The sequence below is a fragment of the Myodes glareolus genome, chromosome 6 (genome assembly GCF_982192425.1).
Source record: "Myodes glareolus chromosome 6, mMyoGla1.1, whole genome shotgun sequence".
Lineage (NCBI taxonomy): Eukaryota > Metazoa > Chordata > Mammalia > Rodentia > Cricetidae > Myodes > Myodes glareolus.
The window spans coordinates 49,483,211-49,501,686 of NC_142031.1; the positions used below are offsets into that span (position 1 = coordinate 49,483,211).

General features: G+C 45.2%; 1 protein-coding gene across 3 annotated transcripts in view; it reads right to left on the reverse strand.

Annotated features, from left to right (window-relative positions):
- The window catches only part of LOC125404134 (cytochrome P450 4F6), a 34,078-nt gene extending 17,117 nt beyond the window's left edge, over window positions 1-16,961 (reverse strand). For 2 of the 3 annotated variants that reach the window (XM_085690776.2, XM_048439897.3), the window contains exons 1-6: window positions 16,815-16,961; window positions 16,292-16,490; window positions 10,403-10,547; window positions 3,137-3,190; window positions 2,926-3,053; window positions 534-655 (exon numbers count right to left, since the gene is read on the reverse strand). In XM_085690776.2, coding sequence (XP_085546902.2) covers window positions 534-655; window positions 2,926-3,053; window positions 3,137-3,190; window positions 10,403-10,547; window positions 16,292-16,489 — 647 coding nt within the window. In that variant the 5' untranslated portion in view covers window position 16,490; window positions 16,815-16,961. Of the gene's footprint in view, window positions 1-533; window positions 656-2,925; window positions 3,054-3,136; window positions 3,191-10,402; window positions 10,548-16,291; window positions 16,491-16,736 lie in introns of all 3 variants that reach the window. The other variant, XM_085690775.2, reaches the window with a different exon arrangement.
- Between the last annotated feature and the right edge of the window lie 1,515 nt (window positions 16,962-18,476).

Here is an 18,476-nt window from a genome sequence, read left to right on the forward strand (position 1 = left end):
GTGAGCCTAGAGGGCTATTTCAGGGGAGACTAAGTGGGTCAAAGCCTGCTCAGCATGTGGGCAGCACATCCCATTGGCTGGGGCCCCACGAAGACAGCAGGGGAAGGAGGAAAAAGGTTGGTTGCAAGCACAAGCAATCTTCACTCTTTGCTTCTTTGTCATCATGATGGGAGGTGCTCTCCCACCCCCTTCCCCATCAGGAAGAACTGAAACCTCCGACGCCGGGAGCGCAAACATATCTCTTCTCCTTTAAGCTGTTCTGTTCAGGTATTCCGTCACAACAACAACAATAAGTTGAACCCCCCAACTTCATTTTCAGATGTCTTATTTTAAACTGCCTGTTAATGGGAACCCTTGTCTCCAGCTCCCTGCTTCATCTAAAGAACCCCACCTATCTGGAAGGGTCACTCTTTCTTTTCACTGTCCTTAAATGTCAGTTATGGCCCACCTTTTCTCCCTCTGGCCAGTCCCTCCATCCCCAACCTCCTGCCTTGGTCCACAGCTCAGGTTCCCAGACAAAGACAGTGACTCACTCCTGACAGTTGCTGTCGAAGCTGAAGATGCATTTCTGCAGACTGTCCAAGGTCATGAGGCTGATGTGTTCAAACATGTCCAGATGGGCGCTGCCCTTGGTGGTCAGCTGCTGCCACTTGGCCTGGCCAGAGAAGTAAACTGAGATGGACTAAATCTTCTAAAACTCAAAGAGAGTCCGCCACCCTGCTCTGAGCCAGCCTTCTGGTCTTCGGCCCTGGGCACTCCACCCCAGGGTAGGCCAGGCTTGGGTGAGAACAGCGGTGTTGACAAGCATGCAAGTCTGGAAAGTAAGGAGCCCTGAGTTCGAGTCCACCTCTGTGCACCTTTGTTCAGCTTATCACCCTCTTCTAGGTCCCACCATTTAAACCTTTAGTAATAATTAAATTGACTTCATTTTTTTTTTTGCCCCATAAACTATACTTAAATATCTGGCTTCACTGCTTCTACTCTCTTACTGCTGGTGAACTTTGACATGCTCCCTGACCTCTCTGGCCCCCAGTTTCACCATCCATAATGTCGTAGTCATAGTGATCTCTACCTTAGAACAGTGTGGAAATTATATCAGATGACTTAGATCATGGAGCTGCCATAGTATTTCTATAGCTAGTAGGCGATCAATAAATGTCTGTCGTCATCGCCATCTTTGTTAGTATAGTGGCAGGAGGTCCAGAAATTCCTCTACCCTCAGTCTTTGCAACAAGTCCTAGAAGCATTTCCATTGGGATGTAGGCCTGTTTCTCCATGTCTTCAATCTGAGATGAACTCAGGACTTGTTTGTTCTGACCTGAGGAGTGTTTTAAAAATGATGGTGTGCTCTCTCTGATGCTAAGCTTGGAGAGTTACTGAGCTTTTCTCCTCGTTCTCTCTCTCAGAACCCTATCTCTCCATGCTAGAAAACCCAGACTCCCTTAAGGAACAGCCTGTGAGGTTGTTATTTTTTTTCTTTTATTTAGCCAGGCATGCTGGTACACACCTTTAATCTCAACACTTGGGAGGCAGAAGGCAGGCAGATTTTAGTGAGTTCGAGGCCAGCCTGGCCTACACAGTGAGTTCTAGGACAGCCAGAGATATATAGAGAGACCCTGTCTAAAACTGCCCCTGAAAAAAAGCAGAAAAAAACCCAAAACCCAAAATAACAACAACAAAAACCCAACCCAAAACACACATACACAAAAACACTCCCCCAAACCATGTTTTCTATTTTTTTTTTTATGCTGGGATGGAAACCAGGGCTTTGTGCATGCTCAGAAGACCATCTAGCACAAGAACTGGTTGTTTTGACACAGGTCTTGCTATATAGCCATGAACTCACTATACTTCTGCCCCAGTCTTCCTAGTGCTGGGATAAAGATATGTGTTACTGTGTAGACTCTTAAGGCCAGTGAGTTTAGAGTGGTATGTTGTTGTAGAATGTTATTTTAAATAGGCAAAGATGCGTTACACTTGTTTATGTGGCTGGATATTACTCTAACTGTGTAAAGATGTGTTGCATCTGTTTATGCTACATTTGTTTAATGATGCAAGGATGTGTTACGCGTGCTTGTGCTGCATTTGTTTAATTATGAAAAGATGCGTTGCATTTGCTTCACCTTGCCTGCAAGATAAAGAGCTGAATGGCCAATAGCTGGGCAGGAGAAACGGACAGGTAGGGCTGGCAGGGAGAGAGAATAAATAGGAGGAGAAATCTAGGCTCGAAAGGAACATGAGAAGGAGGAGAGAACAAGAGGGATGCCTAGGGTAAGAAGGCAGCAGACACCAGCCAGCCAGACATACAAAAGCATTGAAAGTAAGATACACAGAAGCAAGAAAGGCCAAGGCAAACGGTGGATAAAGAGAAACAGATTAAGTTAAAGGAGCTAGCCAGAAAAGTGTCAAAGCTATGACAAGCTTCAAAACTAACAATAAGTCTCTGTGTCGTGATGAGGGAGCTGCTTGGGGGCCTAAAAGAAAAAGCCTGTTGCAGTGTAGTTTGTAGAAAGACCTACTGAGCAATAGCCAGCATGAATGTGCTGTGACCGTAAGTAGATACAGCTCCTTCTCAGCCCCTTTCATAGGCTAGGAGCATGACTCCATGGTGTCACCTTTAAGAATGGATTATTAGTTCCCCATTATTGCCAGCAGTGGTACCGCACCCCTTTAATCCCAGCGCTTACAAGGCAGAGGCGGCGGGGGGGGGGGGAGTTCCTCTTCCTCTGAGTTCCTGGCCAGCCTGGTCCACAGAGCACGTCCCAGGATAGCCAAGGCAACACAGAGAAACCCTGCCTCGAAAAACCGAAAAAGAAAACTAAGCTTTGGAAAGGGAATTTTGTGGTACGCACACCTGCCGATTACATCTGAAAGCAAACTGCTTTCTACAAGGCTCTAGTGGGACCCTGTGCTCAAGAAACTCACGTGCATGATGTTCACACTCTTGTTAAAAATCTTCACATAGGGCTTCAGGATGTCAAAGTGGAAGGCGGGTGTCAGCAGGCGGCGGTGGTGGCTCCACTTGTCACCTGAACTCAGCAGGAGCCCATCTCCTGGTAGGGCAACCATGACAATAGGCAAGGGTAGTCCTTTAATGCTCAAGGGAGTCCCCTGACCCTCGCCTTGAGGTACTCACCCAGCCAGGGCTTCAGGAGGCCATAGTGAGTCATTTCCTTGGGTGCAACAGCAGCTGACACAAAGGAGAAAATCAGGGCCCATGGCAAAGGTCGGCAATGGACTTTAGGAGGGGTGGGGACTCTCAGCAAGGGCTGTGCATTTCCCCTTCAAGCTCAGCAGGACAAGAAGGGGATGAAGACAAAGTAAACAAAGATGCAGGGCAGGGGTGGGAGCACAGGAAGGGACCAGACCAGGCTGTAGAACAGGTAGAGCAAAGGTCAGCTTAACATGGCACATGTGCCCATCACGCCTTCATGCGGCTCCTACGTTGTCTGACAAATCTTCCACATCTGAACACAGCACAACACTCTGCGAGCTTTCCCAGAGACCTGGGACACAGTGACTGTTACAGCTCTCTGATCTCACTGACACATACTTGGACACATGACATATGTGTTATCACGTGTGTTATCACATGTGTTATCACGGCCTGTCTTGGACCCCACACACATGGTCTTCCTTGACACATCACAAACTAGTCTGGCATGATCAAATTGTGCCTTTGGATACACCGCAGACAAGATTTAAATACAGTCCTATTAATGTCCCCAATGTGACTTAGATATATCCCAGGCATTCCCCATCACATTCAATAGCATTCTGGCAAGACGGAGAATTCTTGAAGGAGGAGGCTGAGGCTAAGAGAAGACAATGGCATATGAAGGACTCCCTATTATTCAGTGACTCCTCATTGTTCTAAACAGCTGAGATGGAAAAGACGCCAAGCTGGAGGGTGATTGAGAGGAAGACAGCGTGCAGGGCATGGCAGGGGAAGCTCCACCATAGCTTCGATGGCTCCAGCTCTGTCTCATTGACCCTGGGGCTGGAAGAGGCAGTGGCAGCTCTAAGTGGAGGGCACATGGGCAAGCATCCTGTGGTATCTTTGAGGATGGGGAGTCCTTGGCCCTGAGCCTTTGTTACATCCTTGGAAACGTCTGGGTCCAGCTGAACACCAAGGGAGAAGTGTAGGGCATGGCAAGGAAGGCAGTATCGCCATCATGAGCCCCAGGGGAACGACCGAGCATGTGGCCGAGGAGAAAGGCTGAACTCTGGCAGGAGGTCTTTTGTTCTCTGTCAGCTCCCTACTCCTGCTATACAATGTGATGGTTGGAGCTGAGCTGTGAGACAGGTTTTGTATTTATTTATTTATTTGTTTGTTTGTTTATTTTTGGTTTTTCGAGACAGGGTTTCTCTGTAGCTTTGGAGCCTGTCCTGGAACTAGCTCTTGTAGACCAGGCTGACCTCGAACTCACAGAGATCCGCCTGACTCTGCCTCTTGAGTGCTGAGATTAAAGGTGTGTGCCACCACCGCCCAGCATTTGTTTGTTTTTAGAACATTAGGAATCCCTGCCTTCTCTGCTTGCAGGCTCTCTGAATAAAGTACAACTTAAAGATTAAATTATAATTTCCAATCATCGGCATTCACGTTGAAAGGCGGTATGAACCTCAATGTTCTGGTTACCTCCTCTGGTAGTTCTACCTGGATGGCTTAGGACTCTCCAGGTAGACACTGACTCGTCAGAAATCTCAATGATGACCTGGACGCTGTCCCAGCTCCAGCCCTCCTTGTCACTGTCACTTAGTGAACTGAACTGCTCTGCTTCCAGCTTTGTTCCCAGGTTACAGCTCGCTTGGCTTCTGGTTTAAAAGTATGCTCTAGTGCAGTTTCGTCCCTCTCCCAGGTTATGGCCCATGAGGCATCTGGTTGAAAGGCACTGTTCTGTTCTATTGTTTTGATCAACTTCACAATTCTGTCTGTTGTAATGGGTTACACAGACCCCACTACTGGTGGGAACCACTCAGGGAGGAGCATCCGGACAATTGGCCTGATTAAGTTTGCTATCTTATAAGAAAATAAAAATAATATTTTATTGTAAAAGTTATGACCACTGTATGTATTACATTCCGGGGGTTGGTGGTGGCCATTAGCTGTTTCTCTCATTATCATATACTACTTTACAATTATAGTTATTTAGCCAACAAAGGGAAAGATATTACCTTAAGTACACATAATGAGATTATGGTCTCACTATTTTGCTTTCATTTCAGGAAGTTCTGTGAAGAGATGTAAATTCCCTGCCTTGTTTCCATTAAAGAGTGCGCTTTGAATTAGTGGAATTGTTTACAAAATTTATTTTATTTTTATTGTGAGTGCATGAGTAGTGTGTGATGCGTGGGTGTGTGCATGCGTGACAGCCGCATGGAGGTCAGAGGACAAATCTGTACAGTCAGTTTTGATAGTTTACTGTTAGTGGGTGCCGGGGTCAAACTAGGTCTTCAGGATTGTGCAATAAGCATTTTTAGTCACCAAGTTACCTCATCCATCCTAAGGTAATCGTCTCTATGCATCATTTTGTATCTTTAACAGTTTGCAATAAAATTTAATCTGGCCTGAGCGACTCTGATTATGAATGAGTGGCAGATTTACAGCCTCTATTTTATATGTTACATTTTAGAATGAATACACGAACTCTCTGAGTAGGACCTGTTGTGGGCCGACCCTGCAGCCCAGTCTGCACTACAGGATGCCCACTGCCTTTCATTTCTTCAGTAAAAAGCCAGGTATTTGCTCTCCGTCTCCCACAGTTTTCAGGGAAGCAGATGCCTTTTGTATCTCATGCTGAAATTACAGGGTTGGCATAAAGATTTTCGGCCCCCTCCCTTATGCTTTCTTGCTTAGACAATACGGTTGCCTATTGAAGGCTTTGCTAGCTTGCGAGCCTCTGCAAGCTTCTGTAAGCCTCAAACATGAGTGAGACAAAGGAAAAACGTGTAGAACAGACTTTGAAAAGAATGGAGTAGCAATGACGTCTGCTTGGGTCTTGCACAGCCAGGAACTTTATAGCTCAATAAAAAGTGGGTGAGTGACCTTAATCTGCTACATTATGTCATAAATGTGATTTGGATTGAATAGTTTCCTAAGAAGCTGATAAATCTATTTGTTACATTGCTGGGTCTCGTGATACCGAGAAAAGAAATAAAACTACAAAACGAAACGACCACAAAAACAGTTTAGTGGGAGATAGAAGCACAAGAGAAAATAGAAATACATATTTTGGTAAGAAAATTTAAAAAGTATTTCTAAAGGAAATACTTTTTGCATGGTAAAATAAGATTTTGCCTGAAGATAAAATGACTGGATTTTCTCAAAACGGTAAAAGATAAAACCAGGGGAATTAAACACATCACAGAAGATCTGAGCAAATCACATAGGGGTTGTAGAAAAGAATCTTCTTTAATGATAGTAGGGTATGGTGATTGAAAGTTATTGGGATTCCTGAGGTCAAACTTCAATATATGAATGTAGAACTAGAATCTAGCTCTCTGGTTAAATCTGTAATGGTAGGTAAATTAAGGCTCCGAATCTGGCTTTAAGGGAAATGTATAGCAAAGCCGTTGTAGGCACTGAGAGGAATGTTTCAGCAAAGCCTATGTATGTTTGGGTTAAATCATTAGAGGCTGGGGAATTGTTCTGAGACTGTTTGAACCTTGAAGAGATGTTGTTCTGGAGAGTCTGCGCTTGGTGCCACCTGAGCGCTCTCAACTGCACTGGTCTTGGTGCTAAGAGCTGGAGCTCTTTCTTTTGATCAAGCCTGAAACGTGTGTGGGTTGCCTGCTCTCACGAGCAACAAGAGCAAGATAATGTTGGTAGTTGGAACCTTTCCCAGCCCCTATTAACCTTGTATATGTTTGAATAAAGTAACTGGAGTGAGCTAGCTGGGTGTCGGTCTTTTCAAAGAAGGCAGAACCCCTCTACTCCTTCAGAGAATGAAAGCTTAGCACCTTGGTGAGCTTTTCTCTCTGCTCTGGCACCTAAGTGAACATCACACAATATAAATCAATGAGGTTCTCTAAAGATACTGATTTGTTCTTTGTAACATTTATAAAACCAACTTAAAAACACAAAAAATTATGTTTAATCAAGGTAAGTTTTCTATTAACTTTGTCAGGCTCTTAACTACTTAGAAAACTGAGGTAAATTCAAGGCTTATCTAAAAGTATCTATTTACAATTTCTTAACAAAAAAGAATATTTGTTATTTTTATTTGTGTGTGTGTGTGTGTGTGTGTGTGTGTGTGTGCCACATGTGTGCAGGTGCTCACAGAGGCCAGAAGGGGGCATCAGATCCCTTGGATCTGGAGTTACGGGCAGTTGTGCGCTGCCTGATGTGGGTGCTGGGTATTGGTCAGGTCCTCTGCAAGAGCAGTGAGTGCTTCTCACCAGTGAGCCATCTCTGCAACTCTGTTTCCAACTTTACAGGCAAGTTTATCTTAAGATGGTTCTAGCAGAAAATAACTAGATTTTTCTGACTGTGAATATATATAAAAATATATATAAACAATATATATTGTTTATATATATTTTTATATATATTATATATATATTTATATATATTAAAACTCTAACCAGGACTACTCTAATTCTTTTGTTTCCCACAGTTCTAGTTTTTATAAAATTTAAAATTCATAATCAGGGGCTGGGGTATAGGTCATATGATCGAATGCTTGCCTAACATGCGCGGAGCCCAAGGTCCAGCCCTTTAACCACATAACGCAAGTGTGGCTGTGAACACTTGTAATCTCAGCATTCAGGAGCTGGAAGTAGCAGCATCAGGAGCTCAAGGTTATCTTTACTAAAAAGAAGCCGGTCAGGCTGTTTGAGAAGCTGTCTAAATAAACAAATTTACAACCACTCTTCAGAAAGGTTCTAGCTGGGCAGTGGTGACCCACGACTTTTATCCCAGCACTTGGGAGGCAGAGGCAAGCAGATCTCTGTGACTTTGAGGCCAGACTACTTGGTCTATAAAAAGAGTTTTGGGACAGTCAAAGCTGTTACACAGAAAAAAAAATCAAAAATAAAAAAGAAGACTGATCCCCATAACTCCCAATAGCTATCAGTTAGCAGTAGCTCCTCGGCTAGGGTGGGACTTTGTGACCACCTCCCCTCTCCACCCCTCTGCATGCTGGGATTTTGTTCAGTTTGATCTTGCACATATGAAAGGTGTCACAAATGCTGTGAGTCCATCTGTGCAAATGCCCTGCCGTGTCTGAAAAAACAGTGTTTCTTACAACCATCCACTGCCTCTTCCACTCTCTCTGCTCTCTGTTCTGCAATGACCCCTGAGCCTTGCGAGAAAGAGATGTAATGTAGCTGTCTCCTAGGGCAGGTTATTCCTCAGTCCTCTTCCTCTGCACCTTGGCCAGATGATGGCCTCCGGGGACCATTCTCCAGTCAAGAATATATGGGCAGCACAAACTACTTGGTGGGACTTTTGTTTGTTTTGTTTTTTTGAGACAGGGTTTCACTGTGGAGCCCTGGCTGTCTTGGAACTCACTTTGTAGACCAGTCTGGCCTCAGACTCAGAGATTCACCTGCTTCTGCCTGCTGAGTGCTGGGACTAGAGGTGTGCGCCACTGCCACCCAGGTAAGATGTTAAAATTTTTAATAGTAGTGAAAAGTGGTACAAATAAAAGGGTTGGTTAGGGGAACTTTATATTTTATATTATAAGGAAATATTTTCACTCCATATTGAGGGGAAAAAATCTACACATTGTAAGTAGATCTGTACATACACACAGTCGATGGCTTGTTTATTCTGAAGTAACTGCTCTCAGCCTAGGCAACAGTAAAAAAGAATGCAACACAGACCACAGACACTAACAAAACTCAACATCCAAGTGAATATCTGGCCTAGCTATACAGGGTTTAATACCCTGAACCCCAGGCCAAAGGGGCAACCCTGAGATCTGGAAATATTGACTGTCTTGTTTCTCTCCTTCCCTATGTAAGCTGCTTGCTTGAGAGATGTATCTGTGGGGGTGGGGGATGGTGTCTGCGTGTGGAGGCCAAAGTCAACCTCAGGAGTTATTCTTCAGGAGGCAACTACCTTGGATTTTTGTTTGTTTATTTGCTTTTGTTTTTGAGACGAAGTCTCTCACTGGGATCTAGGGCCCAACAATTTGACAGGGCTAGCTAGCCAGTGTGCTCCAGGATCGACCTGCCCCGTACAGGGAATTCAAGTGCATACACCACCACATTCAGCTTTTTAGCAAGGCGGTGTTGTATGTGAAATGTCCCTCATATCTTAGGCACTAGAATTCTTGGTTCCCAGTTGGTGACACTGTTGGGGGCAGGTAAAGTTAGATGTGTCGTTGCTGGAGGAAGGGAGCCACTGGGGGTACAAGACTCTCACCACCCCCAGTTTTCTCTCTCTGCTTCTTGTTAGTGGTGTGACGTGACAGCGCTCAGTTTTCAGCATCGGTCACCGTGCCGGCCTGCTGCTGTACTTCCGCAGTGTCGCCATCACAGCCCCATCCCTCTGGAACCGTGAGCCCAAAATAAAGCCCTCTTTCTGTAAGTCGTCCTGGTCATAGTGTTTTAACCCAGCAATAGAAAAGCATCTAACCAAGCATGTTAAGCCAGTGCCTCCTCAGGTCACCAGGTACCCGAGGAAAGAGCAACTCAAACAAGCAACTCTGCGCACCGTCATCGTTTGCACTGATGAACAGAAATAGCTTCAGTGTTCTGTAATAGATGGACAACTTGTGGTGTCTGCCTCCACATTTCTGTTCTCTCAGATCAAGAACCTCATCACACCTTCCCCATCTTGATGCCACTGTTTGGAAAGGTGGCCAAGCTGCCCAGAGTCTCGGTGATCAAGTCACAGTGATTAGAGGAAGTAGCCGGTCCTACCACCAAAATCAATCGGAAGGCAGCCAGAACACTGTCCAGTACTACATGGATTTTCTGAAGGGTGCTGAGTTTCTAAGAGTTATCTAGGAAACCACCACAAAAACAGAGCTAAGAAATGAAGGTTCCTGGAGCCATTGTTTACCACCTTTGCATAGTTGTACTTGAAGATCTTGAAGATCCTCCCTCCTTGACGCCAACAACAGTAGAATCCTTTACTTTCCTCTTCTGTGCTACACATGCAACCTCAGGTCTTACACATGGCAGGTAAGTGCTCTGTCTCTGAGCTACACCCCCAGACAGTAGATTCCCTTTTTTGGATAAGATTGGACGTCCATCACTCACAACTTAGACAGACCTCAACACCCCAGGAGATCCAGGACCCGGTCCACAGTCATCCAGAAGACCGGTGGCAGAGTCATGGCATCTGTTCCCTATGGCTTCACCCCCTGCTCAGCTTGGTCTGTGTATGTGTGAGGAGGACTGGGAGAAGAAGCAGGGAGGAGGCCAGGGCTTGGGATCCTGGGAGAGATACCTGAGGCCTGCAGCAGAGGAGCAATGAACTTCGGGTGGATGAGCCTCAGGACAGGGTAGACAGGCCCAACCCAGCAGAGGTGGATGTCACGGAAGTAGTGGCCCAATTGTGCTGCAAACTGCATGCCTTCCTCGTTGCTCTTCATCTAGGAAATGAGAAATCAGAGGGTAGTCCTGGAAGGGTGCCTTCCCAGTCTCTGCCAACCACTCCCAACCTCTCTCACTCCTTCTACTCGCATCACTAATCTATGGTTTTTGCTGAGCCACCCCAAGTTCATCCAAATTTCTCTTACAATATTCAACTTTCAATCGACATGCCTCTTTCCGACATCTCACTCTCTCCATTTTTATGTTTCTTACCTTAAACAGTAGCTTGATGAATCAATAGGAAAATACACACAAATGATTTATAGATATGACACTTGATAAATAACAAAGATGTTACAAGGACATGTGATGGGTAAATGGTAAAGGGCTAAAATATAGTATCTAGAACTGAAATTTAGATAATGCAGGTATAAGAAATTTCTGATGGAACCCTAGAAGTACAAGAAACATCCCCACTGGGCAGTGGTGGCACATTTTAATCTAGCACTTGGGAGGCAGAGGCAGGAGAATCTCTGTGAGTCTGAGGCCAGCCTGGTCTACAGAGTGAGTTCCAGGACAGGCTCCAAAGCTTCACAGAGAAACCCTGTCTCAGAAAAAAGAAAAAGAAAGAAAGAAAAAGAAACATTCCCAAGAACTGAAAAATTAGGTTACATGAAGGTAAAAAGTTCTATAGAGCAAAAAAAAAAAAAAACCCAAAAAACAAAAAAACAAAAACAAAAACTATTGACATAGTGCACAGATGGTGCACAGAACTTGGAAAGATATTTGCTAGCTATCTTTTTTATAGGAGTCAAGGAATTAATATCTAAAATATATAAACTTAAAAAAGTTAAATACCCCACTCTCTGCTGATCAATAAATGGGTCAACAAACTGGACAGCTCTCAAAATAAGAAATGAAAATTGCCAGTAAACATCTTAAAGTATTTTTTAAATGCTTCTGTTCACCAAAGAAATTCACTTTGAGATTCTACCTCAACCTTGTCAGAATGGCTACCACCAAGAAAATAAGCAACTAGAGTTGAAGAGATGACTCAGTGGTTTAGAGTACTGGCTGCCCTCCCAAAGCACCTGGTTCAATTCCCAGCACCCACATGGTGGATCAAAATGCCTGCAACTCCAGTTCAAGCGTATCCAATGTCCTGTTCTGGGCTCTGGAGGACTGTACATGTGCAGTGTACAAACAAAACACCATACAAATAAAGAAAAAAGAAAAATTGTGAGAATAAATGCCGGCGAGAATGTAGAAGAACAGAACCCGTATCCACTGGCACAATTATAAACTAATGTATCCACTGTGTAAATCAATGTGGGCTTTTTTTTTTTCAGAAACTAAAGATAGAAGTGCCCTAGGATAAAACTATATCACTCCTGGGCATGTACCCAAAGGACTCTATAGTCTGTTAGAGGAACACTTGCTCATCCATTTTCATCTTTGGTCTTTTTCACAACAGCAAGGAAATGGAACCAGTGATGTGGGATTTCCCTCTGTATGCTGTGAATACCATTGGTTAATAAAGAAACTGTTCTGAGCCTGCACAGGGAATAAAGGTGGGCAGGGAAAACTAAACTGAATGCTGGGAGAAAGAAGGGCGGAGTCAGAGAAAAGCCATGTACCCCTGCTGGTGCCAGATGGAACTTTACCTGGTAAGCCACTACCACGAGGCGATACACAGATTGATAGAAATGGGTTAAATTAATATGTAATAGTTAGTCAATAAGAAGCTAGAGCTAATGAGCCAAGCAGTGATTTAATTAATACAGTTTCTGTGTGATTATTTTGGTTCTCGACAGCTGAGTTGAACAAGTGGCCTGTTGCTACAAACCAGCTTAGATGCTCATCAACATATGACTGGCTAATGAAAATGTGGAATACACACAACAAAATTTTATTCAGCTACACAATTTGCTGGGAAATGAATCTGAGAAACACTGTATTAGGTGAAGTAGCCCAGGCTCAGATAAATACTGTGTGTTCTCTGTGTATGCTAGCTTTTTACTACTAAATAAATGTGCTTACATAGGAGTAAATATGAGAAAAGGCTGGGAAACTGGAAAGAGGCCTGCCCATGAGAGTGGGAAAAAGGCTTTAGTGGAGGGAATGGGGAAGACAACAGAACCAAGTGGGAAGAGTAAAAGAGTACAGTGGGGAGGTGGGGGAGAATTAACCAAAATGAAGTACGTATGAAAATGTTATTGGAAGACGTTTCACTTAGTAAATTATTAATTAAAAATAATGTATGTATGCATTTTCTACTACTTGTCTGTTGTTTTGTTTCTATCGAATTCTTTCCACTGAATTCTTCCCAATTCATCTCTTCCCACCGCCACATTCAACACCTTATCTCTTGTTGTCATTCCAAGTGCTCTCATGGTTGATTTTATTCCAACCCCAACACACCCTCCTGCCACCAGGTGCCTTCCTGTACTGCAGTAAAAACTTGGTGGCAGCTCCAATCCTGATCCCTAGCTCAGAAAGGATGTGAACTTAGACCTCGTTTCAAGAAGGAATTGATGGCCAGCTTAGGAGCTGGACCCCCAGGCAAGGGGGCAGCCTTGGGAACTTGAGAAGAGGGAGGAAGGGTTAGGTTTCAGCGAACTCTATGTGAAAATGTCAGGGAAAGGAGAAACCAGCAGCAGACACAGAGGGACCTGCAGAGAGCTCAGGAGAGAGCAGTGTGGATGTCTCTCAGAACCAAGAAAAGAGACTCCTGGAAGGATGGAGACGTCATTGCCATGGAGAGCGATGGGGAGAGAGATGACATGGGGCTGCCATTCAGGGAATCACAAGAGTAGGGAGGGAACAAGAGACAACCAGTGAAGGTGACTCTGTCCACAAGGAGATGACAGAGCAAGCAGATGGAAGGTTTTGTACAGAAGGAGACATGCTGGAGCTGGGTCATGGATGGGGGAGTTTCCAGTTTTATTGTATTCTCCAACATTGCTGTGAAGAAGACCTGGAAAACTATGGCTGGCTGAATTCATCCAAGGTAAAGATTTCTAAATATTGATAAAGGAAAACCTAATGGGCAGGAGATTGCAGACCATGAGTCCTGCTGGGAACTTAAGTCAGATATGCTCAGGAAGTGGAGCACAATAGTTAATCCTGTCTTCTGCTTCCTAACAAGACAGCTATGTTATGCCCCTCCCACCCCTCTGTAACTCTTGTTCTAGATCCGACACCCTCTGCTGGACTCTGCAGGCCCCTGGATGCATGCATGTTCCCTCCCACATATAATTAAAAATAAATCTTTTAAAACATAACCAATGTTGTGTCACAAGTAAAAAAAATCAAGGATTACAATTGTTATGAGTAGGTCTTTCTTGCTTTGTGAAGAACAGATTTATAGCCAGGCAGTGGTGGCATACACCTATAATCCCAGCTCTTGGGAGACAGAGGCAGGTGGATCTCTGTGAGTTTGAGGCCAGTCTGGTCTACAGAGCAAGTTCCAGGACAGCTAGGGCTACACAAAGAGAACCTGTGCCTCAAAAACCACAAACAAACAAACAAACAAAAACCAAGAAAAGAAATATCAGTACTTAAGTATTGCAAACCTGTACTATCGTTTTTACCTTAGAGACTCTACTAAAAGGCTACGTATTCCTCAAGAGGTTTTCCCACCTGTTTGGGGGAGGGGAAAGAATTAACGTATCATTGGCTGTGTGTAGGGTAGTTACAGCACGTGGAATTATGACTTTATTATTGTATTGTTTTAGGTAAATTCACCATGACAGAAGGATATACAGTTGGAATCAAGATAACAAGGAGTGAACTTGTGATATTTAATCTTGATTGTAAATATGATAAGATCTGAAACTAAGAGGCAAACCTCAAGGTGAGTCTGTGAAGATGTTTCCAGAAAACACACACATACACACACACACACACACACACACACTCACAAATTGAGGAAAGAAGATCTTGAGTGGGTGGCACTTTCTAATGGATAGCCTGAATATAAAAATATTTGAAGAGGGGCTAGAGGGAGGGCTAGAGAATTGGCTCAGTGGTTAAGAGCACTGACTGTCTTTCAGAAGACCTGGGTTCAATTTCCAGCAACCACACAGAGGCTCACAACTGTAACTCCAGTTCTAGGGGAACGACACCCTCACACAGACATACAAGCAGGCAAAACACCAATGCACATAAAATAAAAATAAATTATTAAAAAATGTTTGAGGAAAAAAGTGTTGCCTGCCTGCCTGTCTTTTGCCTCTTGCACATGAGTGCATCCATCTTTAATGACATTAACTTCTGCTTCTTGGACCTTCCCTTATGAACTGAAGAGCAGAAATTTTCTATGAGACTTTCAGATCTTTGAGCATGAGACTGGAACTGCGGAGGCCTTCAGTTTTATAGACATGTAACTGTTGTGTTCTCTCCACTGTATGGATGGCCATTGTTGGTTGGGAACCACTCTAGCAAATCATGTGTGTGTGTGTTTATGTATATATGCATGCACATGTGTGTATGTGTATGTATATGCACTCATATGTATGTGCACATGTATATATGCATGTGTATATGTACATATGTAATATGTATTTATACATGTGCGTGTGTATATGTATTATATGTATATGTATGTGTATATGTATATGTGTGTATGTGTATGTGTGTATGTATGTGTATATGTGTGTATATGTGTATGTATATGCATGTGTGTATGTATATCCATGTATGCATGCATGTATGTGTGTGTGTGTATATATATATCATGTGTGTGTGTGTGTGTGTATATACATATATTTCCGGTTTTGTTCTTCTACAGGACTCAACTTAGGAGGATTGGAAGGAAGCAGCTGGACTGCAGTGCAGAAAGGAAGGGGGTCCTGGGGAAGCCTGGAAAGACAAGGGCGAAGAAGGATTTTGGAAGGAGATTTGTCTGTACAGAGAGAAAGCACCATGTGAATCAACGACCTTGGAGATGGTGCCCATAATTACAGATGATACAGAAATGTGTGACTCTGCAACAGAGTCACAATGCAGCATGGAGCAAGGAGTGCTGGGAGCGAGGGGACATGCTGAGGAAGGAGCCCTCTCAGGAAGGGTAGCTGTTATGGGAGAGGCCAGTGTGGTACTTGGTGAAAATGAGCAGTCAGGCTGTGAGGCACCAGCGGCAGACGGCTTGCTTCATCCCAGTACCGCAAAAGCAAAGTGCTCAGGTTGGACAATGGAGTCCACTGACACATCCTGAGAAGGGAGGGGAAGATCAGAAAGAACAGGGCCTGCCAAGCTGAAGATCTTTTCACATCTCTCTTCCGCCCCCCCCCCCCGCCCCCAGAGTCCCTGGAAGTGGACACAGGGGGATTGTAGCTTATTATTAAAGGGCAAATGGCAGTTCAGAGAGGTACAGACACTGGCCTAAGGGCAAGGATGGGCCAGGCAGGGGCCAGGCTTTTGGCACCGCTGCCTCAAGTCCATCAGTGGAAACTGAGTGGACCAGGGATGTCCACGCTGCGAGCTCCTCTCCCTGGGAGCTCCTATGCAGGACAGATTCGTACAAATATATAAATATACATATATATTTATTTATATAAAAGAGACCTCAGACCATGAGTCCTGGTCATAATGTGACCTAAGGTAGACTGGGGGCAGGGAAGGGAGAGCGAGAGAAGGGCCTCAGAGCTTGGAGTGGATAGGAGCCAAGGGGATGCAGGGATTGAGGAGAGAGGTGCTCCCTAGGCCCTCCCTCACTTCTCAAAAGTCCTGTGTTCCAGACCTCACTCCTTGGGAACACATCTATCCTGACACCCCGAGACCCACCTTCTGCCACACTCACCATGCCCAAATGACCCCAAAACCAGTTTGGTTTAGGAGGCTGAGGGAAGCAACGAAGGCGGCAGCAGTTGTCATAGAAGACATAGATGCAGGCCAGAATTCGGGCCAGAATCCAGGAGGTCCCACCCAGCAACAGCAGATGCCATGGAAAGGCGGCCGTGGACCCCAGTCCCAGCCAGGACAGGCTCAGCTGTAGCATCCTGCAGGGCAGATAGGCAGAGAGTGAGCTTCTGAGGCCCAGGAGAGGGTTCTAGCCATGTAGACTGGAATGACTTGGGGGCAGAGTAGGAAGAAAAGCAAGGACCACACGGTGAGAGAGCAGAGGAACAACAGGAGAGGGGGGGACAGCAGACAGGAACTGTTTGCCTTGTAGAATAGCTCAGCCTGAAGCACAGGCCCTGGGTACAACGACCAGGAAACCAGAAGTCTCCAAGGCCAGCAGACACCTTGCATCCCTCCCAGCCCTGGGCAGAGTTCTCCCTGTTCAGGGCCAGAGCCGTTTTTGCTGCCTCCCAGCCTGGCACCTTCTCTCAAGAGCAGCGATTCTTCCAGAACCTCCTGTCTTCTCTGAACCGTCTTTGTCCCTGGCGTCTGACCTGCCGGAAGCTAAGCTGCGTGAAAAACTGGGGCTGAACTGAGCCAGCCAATCCCTCCCTAGCAGGCCCAGCTGCAACCAGGGCCTTGGCAGTTAGCCAAGGTGAGTGGGGCGGGTCCAGCCATAAACAGACTGAGAGTCACGGGCTCGGGCAGCCTAGGGAATCCTAAGGTTTCAACCCTTTCTGTCTCAACCAGGGACAGAAGCGCCTTGAGACTCCAAGTTTACAACTGTACCTGCCCTCCCAAGGCCAAGGGTTGGCCGATAAAAACATAAACACCAAAGTTCAGGGTCCACCGTACCAGATTCAAGCCAGGCCTATTGGAGAGCGTCTCCCTAGTTCCTCTGCACAGCCGGCTGGGATGAGAGCGTGCAGCATCTCTCAGTGCAGAATCAGGAGGCTCCGAAATGCCGCCCCCGCCCAGCCCTCGCCCACCAGTGGCACAGCCTGGCAGAGATCAGTTTCTTCCTTCTTGCACCCCAGGTCCTAGGCGGACCAAAGACTCCCAGGGCTTTAACAAATAATGCAGTTCTGCTGGAACCAACAGGGTCAGAGTCTATAGATTAAGCTCATCTGGAGGCTGAGGTGTCAGAGGTCCTCAGGAAAGCATGGGGGTAAAGGTCAGGCTAAAATGGGCCATGAGCAAAGGAAGTGCAGGGAATGTGGGCAGCTTGGCCTGGGCTGGTGTCATAGATGCTCATTAAGCATTGGGGTCCAGATAATTTTTGAAGCCATGAGGAGGATTACAGTTACAAGGCCAGCCGGGGATATGTGGGAGAATTTGTTTCAAAAAAAAATTATTATTATTATTATTTTTTTTAAAGAAGGGATCCACACAACTCTGAGGGCATATTGAAGGCAAGATTGAATTGAGAGTGTGCCAAATCCCTCAGGCAGTCTCTCTTCTTGAGTGTTCCTTTTACTTACTCCTCCAGCTTCCTTCTCTCCCCTCCCCCTCTCCTTCCCTCCCTTACAAAAACTTATCTTGAAAAACATCAATCATCCCAAGCTAGAAAAGGAACTCTTAAAGAAGGGTCCCTTCACATATTCGTTGGTCATAGCGGCATCGGAAGCTGCAGCGTGCCATGCAGTAGACTCTTTGGCCCAAACAGCTTTACTTCCAAATGTTCACTATAAAGAGTTCGAGGCCTGGCTTCTGCTACACCGTCAGTACTGGACCCCGATGAGACTCCTCTCAGATAGAAAACCTGCTGTTGTGCTGAGTTATGGAAATCCTTCAGCTACGAAGGGGAGGCAGGAACGATGGAGGGGTGGAAGGATACATGGACAGTGAAACTGGAGACGCCACAGCTGTGATGGAGTTGAGAGAAAACTGCAGTTGATCCAGGAGCAGGTCATGCCCAGAGGGGTCGGCGAGATGTTACTTATTTTCTTATCTACTTTTGGGGAGGAAGTTACAAGAGCAGATATGGAAGGACTGAGAAATTAGTGGGATTGGGGTGCATGATGTGAAATCCCCAGAGAATTAATATAAAAAAATGTTAAAAACTAAAAAGAAGGGACTCTTGGGAAATGTAGCCTTGTAAGAATCAGCCCCCTTCCAACCATAGTGGAAAAACCATGCTTCCT